The sequence below is a fragment of the Oscarella lobularis genome, chromosome 2 (genome assembly GCF_947507565.1).
Source record: "Oscarella lobularis chromosome 2, ooOscLobu1.1, whole genome shotgun sequence".
In the NCBI taxonomy this organism is placed as follows: Eukaryota; Metazoa; Porifera; class Homoscleromorpha; order Homosclerophorida; family Oscarellidae; genus Oscarella; species Oscarella lobularis.
Genome location: NC_089176.1, coordinates 2,744,590 through 2,755,095, shown reverse-complemented (window position 1 = coordinate 2,755,095; position 10,506 = coordinate 2,744,590). Strand labels below are relative to the sequence as shown.

General features: G+C 45.2%; 4 protein-coding genes across 7 annotated transcripts in view; 2 read left to right on the top strand and 2 right to left on the bottom strand.

Moving 5' to 3' along the window:
* Positions 1 to 10,506, top strand: part of LOC136200168 (caskin-2-like) — a 100,729-nt gene that overhangs the window by 36,781 nt on the left and 53,442 nt on the right. The window lies entirely within an intron of this gene.
* On the bottom strand, positions 15 to 2,872 carry LOC136184025 (putative 3-phosphoinositide-dependent protein kinase 2). 2 transcript variants are annotated; one of them, XM_065970844.1, is made up of 18 exons: positions 2,764 to 2,872; positions 2,582 to 2,706; positions 2,401 to 2,517; positions 2,303 to 2,345; positions 2,100 to 2,237; positions 1,965 to 2,017; positions 1,824 to 1,915; positions 1,660 to 1,775; positions 1,534 to 1,609; positions 1,403 to 1,471; positions 1,241 to 1,337; positions 1,109 to 1,187; positions 954 to 1,054; positions 750 to 889; positions 637 to 694; positions 415 to 512; positions 305 to 359; positions 15 to 251 (listed from the first exon to the last, which is right to left on the bottom strand). In XM_065970844.1, exons 1-18 carry the CDS (start codon positions 2,855 to 2,857, stop codon positions 162 to 164), a joined length of 1,641 nt encoding a protein of 546 aa, XP_065826916.1. In that variant the 5' UTR covers positions 2,858 to 2,872; the 3' UTR covers positions 15 to 161. The 2 variants fall into 2 exon arrangements, with proteins under 2 accessions (XP_065826916.1, XP_065826915.1); XM_065970843.1 differs by having other exon boundaries at positions 2,582 to 2,872.
* On the top strand, positions 2,837 to 3,738 carry LOC136184026 (ATP synthase subunit d, mitochondrial-like). The gene is made up of 6 exons (XM_065970846.1): positions 2,837 to 2,990; positions 3,048 to 3,144; positions 3,212 to 3,283; positions 3,332 to 3,394; positions 3,449 to 3,490; positions 3,552 to 3,738. The coding sequence occupies exons 1-6, from the start codon at positions 2,875 to 2,877 to the stop codon at positions 3,624 to 3,626; spliced, it is 465 nt and encodes a 154-aa protein (XP_065826918.1). The 5' UTR covers positions 2,837 to 2,874; the 3' UTR covers positions 3,627 to 3,738.
* On the bottom strand, positions 3,521 to 10,083 carry LOC136184024 (ubiquitin carboxyl-terminal hydrolase 7-like). The gene is made up of 44 exons (XM_065970842.1): positions 9,882 to 10,083; positions 9,667 to 9,832; positions 9,515 to 9,613; positions 9,385 to 9,458; positions 9,261 to 9,325; positions 9,122 to 9,210; positions 8,887 to 8,995; positions 8,742 to 8,830; positions 8,596 to 8,692; positions 8,499 to 8,543; positions 8,410 to 8,445; positions 8,313 to 8,353; positions 8,213 to 8,262; positions 8,083 to 8,165; positions 7,923 to 8,032; positions 7,767 to 7,864; positions 7,649 to 7,704; positions 7,017 to 7,094; positions 6,889 to 6,958; positions 6,767 to 6,836; positions 6,652 to 6,712; positions 6,516 to 6,586; positions 6,395 to 6,458; positions 6,237 to 6,335; positions 6,126 to 6,186; positions 6,036 to 6,074; positions 5,891 to 5,983; positions 5,769 to 5,836; positions 5,663 to 5,716; positions 5,565 to 5,608; positions 5,457 to 5,513; positions 5,302 to 5,404; positions 5,184 to 5,251; positions 5,013 to 5,127; positions 4,885 to 4,962; positions 4,766 to 4,831; positions 4,667 to 4,707; positions 4,519 to 4,612; positions 4,396 to 4,464; positions 4,297 to 4,344; positions 4,172 to 4,243; positions 4,071 to 4,119; positions 3,957 to 4,019; positions 3,521 to 3,897 (listed from the first exon to the last, which is right to left on the bottom strand). Exons 1-44 carry the CDS (start codon positions 9,976 to 9,978, stop codon positions 3,794 to 3,796), a joined length of 3,303 nt encoding a protein of 1,100 aa, XP_065826914.1. The 5' UTR covers positions 9,979 to 10,083; the 3' UTR covers positions 3,521 to 3,793.

Here is a 10,506-nt window from a genome sequence, read left to right as displayed (position 1 = left end):
ACTCCGAATCTCCAAAAAAAAAGAACCGTTATTTTTGAGAGGAAGACTAAAACAATACAACAGAATAAGCAATTAATATCAGTTTTCAAGGCCTATGCCTAAAAGATTAAAACGCGCAAAAAATTGAATCTCTGCCTCTTTTTCCCTTCCACCGGGGCACACTATTTGCCCTTCTTACTTAGACGCTCATCAATTGCTTTGCACCAATCCTGCGCTTGGCCTTCTGCTTCGAGATAGTACGTTCTATTTGGCTATGCAAAACCGGGCTCAAAAGCGTTCTTTATAAAACATTCACAATCTTTACCGTATGAACAAAAAAGATTTTAAAATTTTTCATTTCGGTCCTCAAAGAGGATGACCTGATAGAGAAAACAGCTCGAAGTCAATGACTTAGTAGACCAATTACAGGCGTACCAAGGTATTTCGCCTTTCAGTTCCATTGCCACAGGGTCAACATAATACAAATGAGGAGCGTCAGTCAAAATCAATTGACGCCTCCGCGCAAAAAGACCCTGGAACAGAGAACAAACGTGCAGTTACAGATAACTAGAAGTATTATCTTTACGCCCACAGTACTTCTACGGTACGTGCACGCACGCAAACGTGCCCAGCATAGCTATATGAGTGAATATGTACCTTTCTTTTGTCAACTAAACCCGTCTTAACAATCAGCTCATTGTTAGTGAATCGATGCCTTGCAAACAAAGCACTCAGCATTCGCGTTGTGGACGGGCTAGGCCAATACTTACCAGGGCGACTCTCTGGCCTGCTTTGCAAGCAGTTTCTCCCGTTCGATGTTATCCCCCTGTTTTGACGGATCCATTGGCTTCAGGCCCCAGGCTTGAAGCAAATGATCGTCAAAATCGTCAGCAGTGCTTTCAAACCGAGGCTTGTAAAGAAAAACACGCGACCCTTCGACGCGAGCGTCATTTTACACTCACTTCCCGTCTCACCCGAAAGTCGCTGTGAAGCGACTCGCCGTCTTTCGACGTCGACGGCAGATAAGGCATAATGCTCGGCGGCGTCTGCTTGTGCAAAGTCTCCCACTTGATTCCTATGAGAGCAAAGGTTCCACGGAAAATCTCCGCCGCCCCAAACGTCTGCTTGCCCTTGTAGAAACTGTGAGCCTTCAGCGCCGGATAGCCGCCGCACTCTTCGCATCCGAAACGCTTGGTAGGATCGATAACCTGCGCGTGCAGCGTAACGAATGCACAACACACAATTGACTGATCGGTCGTACGAGAATTTTTCGCACCAAGTCGGCGCCGTCCTCCGGAAATCCTTCGGGTATAATAAAATCTAGTTTGGTTATTTTCTGAAAGCACTGGTACTCATTACTGCAAAAAAAGAAACGAGACGTTACGCTCTCTCAAGAACGAGAACGTGCGCTCGTTTGACGTACGCGGCGTGAAAGGGAGGCAGTCCAGCAAGCAGCTGATAAAGAATGCATCCCAAAGCCCAGAGATCAGAACTAAGAGAAACAAAGTCATATAATAAAGACTCTCGATAATGATTCGCTCCTTTCTACAGTACCTCTTCTGTGCTGCTTTGTCGGTCAGAAGTTCAGGCGACACGTACTCCGCCGTTCCGACAAACGAATTGGCTCGATCTGCAGCAAGACGGTTATTTAGAGTCGTCTCACATAAAGATTGATCTCACTCTCGCCCTCTGATGCACCGTCGCTTTCACCTGAGTCTAGAATTTTAGCCGTGCCAAAGTCGGTCACCTGAATGTGCATGTTTTCGTCAAGAAGAACATTCTCCGGTTTCAAATCCCTATAGTTGATCAACTACAAAGGCAGTTCGACTTCTAACAACGCTCACCGGTGAATAATACCCAAGCCGTGCATATATTCCAAAGCCAGTACTATCTCTGCCGTATAAAACTGCGTGCAATTGACGTCGAAACAGCCCACCTAAACAAGAAAGCAATTAAATAAATAAACTCAAACTTGAATAGCCTACTCTTTGAATGTAAGGCAATATCTCGCCTCTCTTAGCAAAACTCAACCCAAAATCTATAAAAAGTCAAAGCGGATATAGATAAACTCTAGGTGACAACGGACACAGAAGTGTGCCCCCTATCTAGAAACCGCATACAGAGCCGTTCGGCGTCTTGAAACGTGAAATAGAGTCGAACGAAAAAAGGATGATCGAGTTTGCTGAGCACTTCCTTTTCCCGACTGACGTACTTGACCTTTTTCTCCTTCATAATGTGCTTTTTCTCAAGGATCTTTACTGATAAAAACCAGACGAGACGAGACGATAGATAGACGAGTGGTGAGAGGCGACGAATCACTCACTGGCGTATTCCTTCCCCGTTTTCTTGTCTTTCGCGTAGACGACCTTGTTACGGTTTCGGTTACGGTTGTGGGAGGAAAAGGGATTTTTTTTCGCCTACCGTCGAATAGGAGCCTTCGCCGAGAATTTTTCCGAATTCGAAGTCGGAACTCTGCGGCTTTCTGCCACTAGGACCTGACGTCGATTTGCGCGACGTCGCTCCTCCCTCGGACGCTTCCTGAAAACGGCTTTGCTCTATCCCAAACGAAAGCTGCCGCGCTCGAACGTCGCCGATATTGTACCTTGTCCTCAGATTCGCTGCCCGCCTTGTTGGACGAGACGGACATCCTCTGTTTCTTCGCCGGAGAACCAAAGTTTGGTATCCGGGTGCTCGGAAACGACGCCCGTGCGCTAAGCGTGCTAAAAACTAGCGTAAAACCTCGCACAAACAAATGCATAAGAACGTGAAACGCAAACTGGAAACCTTTGATATTGTTTTCGTACTTCGATGGTACGAAAAGTCGCTTAGATGTTCCCGTTTGATAATCCTCCTGCAGTTGCTGGCTTGCTGCGCGCATGCTCACCACTAACAACGATGAGTCGAGTAGGACGAGCGGCTGTTGACTGGATTAGGATCGCCTCTCGTGTCCCAGCGAGCGAAAAGGCAGCGCTAGCTGCCTTCAGAGCAAAGCACGAGACCCTACAGGCAGCGTAAGACCGCCGCAATCGAACGCAAATCTTCCCTGAACGTTCTCTCTGACTCTGCAGTCTCTCGGGCTTTCCAGAGGAGCGCAATCGCGTCGACTGGGCGTACTATAAAGAAAGAATCCAAGATAAGACCTTGGTAGAGAAATTCGAGAAAGAGGTAAGTAAGCTTCGCAAGCGTTCTTACGAGCCGCGAGCGTAATTTCCTCTCTCGCGCGCGTCTACAGTTCGCCGCCTTGTCCGTACCGTATCCCGCCGACAAGGAATCGTCGAAAATCGCCCAGGCAGAGAAGGAAGCGGTACGAAACCAAAGCATTTGCTCGAAAAATCGACATTTTGCTACTTAGGAAACCGAAGCGCAGGAGACGATCAATCAGGCGAAGCAGAACGTGATACAACTGCAAAAGGAGGTAGAAGTGAAGTATCAAACACATCTTCCCCGCTAACCTTCGCTGCGCGTTTAGCTCCACGAAATAAAAGCGCAAAAGTCATTCGAAGATATGACGGTAGGGTCATCACGTGACGCATCTCAAATATTTGATTAATCGCCTCATATTTTTTTCGTAGGCGGACGAGTATCTGCAAGACAAGCCGGAGTTGCGAAAAGAAATCGATGAGCACGTCAAAAGCCAGCAGTGGTAGAGAAGGGGACTTAGCCTTTGTTTGCATGTACTCTTGCTCCATCTGTTTCATATATCTCTAAGTTTGTCGTCACTCAATTTCCTTCACAATAAAGACTGCTGTCATTGTCTCACACTGTCGGGCAACGTACTGTACTGCATGCTGAGCAGCTCCGCTCGCCGCTTCATTTAATTGAATATTTTAATAGCTTTTTCCAGAAATAGTCGGTTTCGCTTTGGATTCCTATTGACGTGATCCAGTCCGATCCAGGGCATGTGGCCCAGTACGCATCCTTTTGAGAAGATACCGTTTTCCAATCAAAAAGGCTTGTGTAACCACTTTTTTGCTTACTTGGATAGCTAAGGCTACTTGACAGTTTGAAGTCTGACAGTCTAATAATCTCTTCACCATCACCTGCACGAATATAAATAACGGTTTACACTTAAAATGACGATTTCAACGTACTTTCTTCATAGTACGTTGCTACGCCATTTCTGACTAGCGCTACTTTGTACTGAGGAATTTTTGAGGATTAGTAATCTGCTGTGCAGTATAAACAGAATTACCTTCTCGAAGTCTTTCTGCGAAAGCTCCAGTCGCGACCGTATTCGCTCTAATACTGCCGACAGCGGCTCTCGCTACAGACCAAAATAGATGCGCTAAATTTGAGCTATCGTGTTTATATAATTACGTCTTTCACTCTCATGCAGAACGGAGCTCCAAACGTTTGGAAGGTTTCCTTCGAAAAAAAAGAGTTAGAGACGGATTTTTGAATAGTACAAACACTTACTTTATGAAAATGAGCGACGGCAACGAGAAGTTCGTCGTCACCGAGAACCATTTCGTCTGGTGGTACCACCTCGAAAAGAAATCGCATTTTCTTAGGGCAAACTGTTTTAGTTATATATAGAACTTCGAGTCTGGCGACTTTGTTCGTGGGCAGAGCATCCGCTATACCGTCTTCTGAATAGATGTTGAAAACTCTCGAGTTGACGATGTCCAACATTCTAAAAAACGCAGTAGTTACAAGTGGAGGAGAATCGAAGAAACAAGGGTCTTGCCGCAAAGTGGTCTTGATTTCACAGTTATGCTCCGAAAGCAGCTAGAACATCATTATTATTCATCCCCGGTTTTATTTTACTTCTCAGAAAGACGTTTACCTGCGCCTTTGCAGTCGAAATGACGTCGCGAATCGTAGAATCAATATCGACGAACAAAAGGAGCTCCTGTTTCTCAAAAGAAACGAGATAGCGGCGTCATTCTAACGATTTTTTCTTACCGTTTCCTTAAATCCCTTTCCGTAGAACAAGCAGTGAACCTGACGCTTCGTTTCAAACTCGTCAATTCGCATAGGGATCTGGAGAGAGCGTCAATAAAAGCGGGGAGAGAGAGTTCAGTTAAAAAAACCTTCTGATAAAACAACACGCTGGGCAGCTGCAAACGTGTCGTCATGGAAACCAAATCTTTGAGAGTGCCAGAAAACGAGGATCGTAGCGAGTGACCGGCACAATTGGGCCTCGTACTGCAGTAATGTACAGTGAAAGCGCGTGTCCGAGAGACACTTACAACCGCACTTACGGGTTGGGCTGTATGAATTGGAGATGCATTGGGTCAACACCCAGATAGGTCCCAACGTGGCTAGCAATCTACAACAGAAAGCGAATCAAGTGAAGCAATATTTACTGGCTTGGCGAACTTGGGCATAATTCAGCTGATACGAAAGGTCGAGGGAAAAGCTGCCGATGTCGCCGGGCGTCGTGGCGTCGTGGAAGGTGACTGTGATTTGAGTGTCCAGTTCCCTTCGAGAAAATAAGTCACGCTGAAATTTAATAAATGATCGTTTCGTCTCACCGAAAATAGTCTTCGACCGTTGCAGGAAAACCAGAAGGCGAGGAGGAGGGGTCAACGCTGTTTCGTCGAGCAATTACGCGCTGAACGCTAAACGATGACGTCTCTTACGATTTTTGAAAGCAAATGATGTCTCCGTCTTGAAACTCGTTCTCCTACGCACGCCGTTATAATTGCAGTCGCTCAAACCAAATGCAAAGCTTTGTTACCTCGGAAACAGACGTGCTAGGTTCGATCAATTCCACGACACCCTGAGATACTTCCTATAAAACGAGACGGTGGTTTTTGTTCAGGAATTCAATTCAGAAGACATACTTCGTAGAATTTTAGAGGCGTTTGTTCTGGGAGACCGACGGACGAGCACAAGGCCGGAGCCAGGTCACCTACACCGTACGTCCAATTGGTCATTTTTTTCTGTGCCGTTCATAATGGCTCACCGAATTTCGTTCCAGCGGGAACAGGAAAGAAAGTTACGAACGACAGGATACCTGTCATTGGGTTATACCACTTGAAGAACAGGAGATTGTCGGCTGAAAAAGATGACGTTGGCGTAGATAGCGCCACAAGACATCAGCGGCTTACTTGAGATGTCATACTCCGGTAGCTGATCGGCACCGATGTCTAGAAAATTTCCTCTACGAGCGAAGGGGCTAGTATCAACGAAGCACATACCTGGTGACAGTGTCTCGGCAAATACGGTACCGTCCACGGCACTGCATATCATGGATGTAATCTGTCGCGTGCATAAGAAGAATTCGACTAGTAGAACGCGTGAGAACGTACAGCGTCGTTCCTTTGCTGCGGCGAAACGGCTGACGGTCTGTGCGTGGAATTTTGGCGCGGTAGAATGAGCCATAGTCTCAATTCGCCGGGTTTGTAGCCCTGCAGCGAGAAAACGAGCGACGCGCTAAGCGTAAAAGGTGAGTAGTTCTTATACGCACCATTTTCTTTGTTATTTCTTCTTGGACTTCAATAAACGGCGTTGTTTTGAGAAATTTGAAGGCTCTGAAGAGGACAAAAACACAAGCGTGAACAATGAATAGACGACTTGTGTCTTCATACATCGCGTTGTTGTCTCGTATATCAAATAATTCGTATCCTTGATGACTGTGAAATGTACCAGTAGTCAGCACCTTTATATAAGAGAGAAAGCTGTTAGGAACCCAAGTGTTAGTCGCTATGCGTTCTTGTTCCGTACTTCGACGTTGAGATAAAGGTGATCTTCTCTTTTGTCCTTTCGTCGCTGTTCTTCAAGTTTCCTTAAAAAAACGACAGTCAAATGACGTCATAATTTTTAAAGCAATCACGCGGACTTTTCTTCTGCAAGAGCTTCTGTAAGAGCAACAGGTATGTCAGATTCCAGAACAGGAGCCAGAATCGAATCTATACGAAGAGAAACGTAAAAAAATAGACAGCGGAATGAACGCAAACGCGCCGATAGCCGATTCTCGAACGTAAACCAGCATGTAAGCACTGGTGAAACTTCGACTCAGAAGAAATTCTTGCTACACGAACAGAAACGAAATTCCTTTTAAATTTTGACGTATGGAGATCCCCGCCTACAGTAGTTCCGCCGTAGTTGCTTTCCACTGCCTCGCTGACTTTACACGCAGAGACGACGTCGTCGTCAAATTTAAACCACTACGTTGCATGCAAGTACAGATTAGAGGAAGGCGGTACTATGGATCAAGGTATCTGTTTCTAAGAAAGTCAAACGTCGCTCTGGAGTCTAAGATTTACGTCAGGGCCATCAAACATGAAGAAATGGGCTTACCGTAAACTACCGAGTAAACGCCCATGGACGTTTGTAGAACTTTCGTCCAGAAAAGGGGGGTGGGCGCTTACTATGTGTTTGTACAAACTTTTCACGTAGTAAACGCCCATGTGTTGAAAACACTGATATATTCAGGGACCTGGCACTGCAATGAAACGTAAACTTTTAGAGATAGTCTTTGAAACGTTTTTCCGTGCTTTTTGTGCCAGGAAACGTCGTACGATGCGTGTCATTTAGCCATCTGCAGGTGCGCGGCTGATGCATTGTTCTGTGTTTGGGTGGGCGTTTACAAAGAGTGTAACTGACCCTGTACACAATTTTGGAGCTAAAAGGGGGGGTGGGCGCTTGCTCGGGTGTGGGCGTTTACTCGGTAGTTTACGGTACTATTCCTTAGACCACTAAAAACACTATTGGTTCTTGCCTGATCGCGGCCGCTTGGATTTAAATACGCTACGTAGTGTCCGCCGTGATAATCACCTGAGGAAAAAATCAGTAACCGCGACAATCGAAATGAAGGGCCTTTAGAAACAGAAACGCACCGCTGTGTACAAGGACGGCAAATAGCTTATATACAGAGGGTACGTCTTCGGGTTCTTTCAAGTATTTCGTGAAATCCAATCGTACTGGAAATTCGTATCTAAACAAAACAAGATTTTTCTCTTTGCTGCTGTTGTTTGCAGGAAGGCAAGGCACACCGATCGTTAATTTTAACGTTTGATTCCGTTTTCACGTCGTACTGAAATCGCATCAGATGCAGATTGAGGATGGGGGGAAGTTTGATGAAAATGACTCCCTTTTTAGCTTCCTAGTAACTCGTAGACTGAAAAGAAGAGCGTAAGTCCGCGCGCGAGTCACCTGAAGACCCAGCTTCCCGGCGTCATATTTGTTGTCCCCGTCCAACGTTTCACTAGCAACATAGTCATCCAGTGACTCAAATACTGCATAAAAAGTTCGATATAAACGCTCCTAGACCACTAAAGCGTACTGTTCTTTTTCCCCTTGATATTAAGCTGAACATCCATGAAGGGTTCCATTCTATCGTAGATTCCACTGCATCTCACGTGTGATGACCTATTCGATCTCACCTTGACGACGTGTAGTCAACTTGAGTGCACTTCACGTAGGACTAAAAGAGGACGAGACAATGGTATCCGGTAATCTCCACAATCGGTTCTCTCTCACCTCCATTTTCCCTTCAAACAGTCGAGGTATAGTGCCCTAAAAAATCTCATAATTTCTTTCACTTGTGTGTGGAGTTTTCAGTGACTTACTTCTACGACAGTTCCTATCATTTTCTGCTCGAGATTGTCCAACAACTGTGGCAACAAAATCGTCTCATTCAACAATGGAAAGTCCGTTTATCTTTACCACGCGACACAATTCCTGAATGTCGTGCTGCATAAAGGAATCCCACGTGTCCCATCCAAACGATCGGGTCAGCTTTTTCGTTGCGACCGGTTTAACGCTTCGAAAACGAAAATTAGTCAAAGTAAACAAAAAAACGCTCGTTCTACTTGAACTGAAGCTCATAGAAAACTCTCTGCATTGCAAAAGCCACGCTCCTCTCGTGATCATCCATTTCCGACGGAATAAGATAGACCGCCTAGAAATTCGTTATTTAAATCACCTTGCATCCACAACGAATTGATGACAAAAAACCTTCCGCAATTTCGTCGTGAAAAACAGTGTTTGAAGTAGAGAGCTCATGTAGCACGTGGCGCCCTGATTCTTCAGACCAACGTAGCCCGTCAAACGTTTGGAGTCCCAGCTACAAAACGAGAACCCCCGGTGTTACAGTGAAACAAAAGCAGCTCAGAAAAGCGTAATCACATAAGGACCCACATATCCCATAAAAGTAAAGAATGAGTGTTCCTAAATATCTCTACATAATTACTCGATGCCGTGCGGAGCGTCGGCGACAATACGAGCTCGAACGTGCAAGGCGCCGTCGCGGAGATAGCCTTCGTCGGGATTCGTCATGTCCTATATGAGCATATTCTTATCGCCTTTTACTCCCTTCTCCTCTTCCTCACCTCCCACGACACAAAGCTGGGAAAACCCCAATCGTTTTCTTTTGCGCAAAAGGTGTGTTCAATTCCTAGGAAGAAATCCAAGGTCATACGTCATTCGCAAATCTTTTTAATTAATTAACTATACGTCGTGAAAACGGCTCTTGGTTCTCGAGGTGACGTTCAAGCGAGAATTCGACAACAGCGTGACAATACCACGTGCTAGAGAAACATCTCGGTGTCTTTTTTATTTTCCTCGAGCCCGTCGGCACAAAAACCTCGGAACAATGTCCTCGACTTCAGTTGGACAGCACTGGAGAAATATTCCCAACGACTTCGTCCTGGTGTGCGATCGTTTCGGCATCAACATGAGCCTCCTGAAAAAAAAACATAATCAGAAAACGGGTTTTGATTTCATTTACATATGTACCAAGGCAGACTTCTGATCCATACGATTTCACTGTGAAGCGTGTCTTCGTCGAGAATATCGACGTCACCGACGCTAACTGCCAACGAACCTTCGCCCTTCAAGCGATTTTCCTCTTCGCTTTCCTCATCCATTCGTTCGACGTCTTCTTCGCGAGGAAGAGCCGCCTCTTTCATTCGAAGGGATGAGAGAAGAAAACTTTATATAGTGCTTTTTACCTTGCTGGTCGTTGTCGACGTCCATTTGCTCGACTTCGGGCGCTGAATGGTTTCGAAATTCGGAGAAGTCTTCTTTCTGTCGTTCTTTGGCTCTCATTGATTCTTTCTGCTGCCAGCTTCTGATTTTGACACCAAAACGCTTCGTGTTAATGCTGCCAATTTTCGTTTCCGAGAAGAGAACGAAGGAAAACGAGGAGAAAGGCAAGCGAGTAGCGTGCTAGGCGTCGAGCCCCCGACCCGGATAACGATTAGAACAAATAATTAATTTTCTCGTGAAAGGAAATATCAGATGCGCCATTTGGGTAACAGTTTTCAAATATTATTTACAACCTTTTATTGTACCGGTATATACACCCCAAATTGTCATTAATTAATTAATTAATTAATTAACATTTCGTTAAATTATTACGCTACGATCACCATTATTTTTATTATTATTATCATTAATTAATTATTTAATTTATTTAGTTGAGATAGCACCTTAGAAGTCAAGCCTTTCTTGTTGACTTTATCCAATGCTTCTAGAAGCTTTCCCACAGTTGCATCGGTTCCTCCTGCGTCTGTCCATTCTTTTGCTGAGCTAAAGAACTTCATAGCTATCGTTTGACCATCGTACTGTAATTGT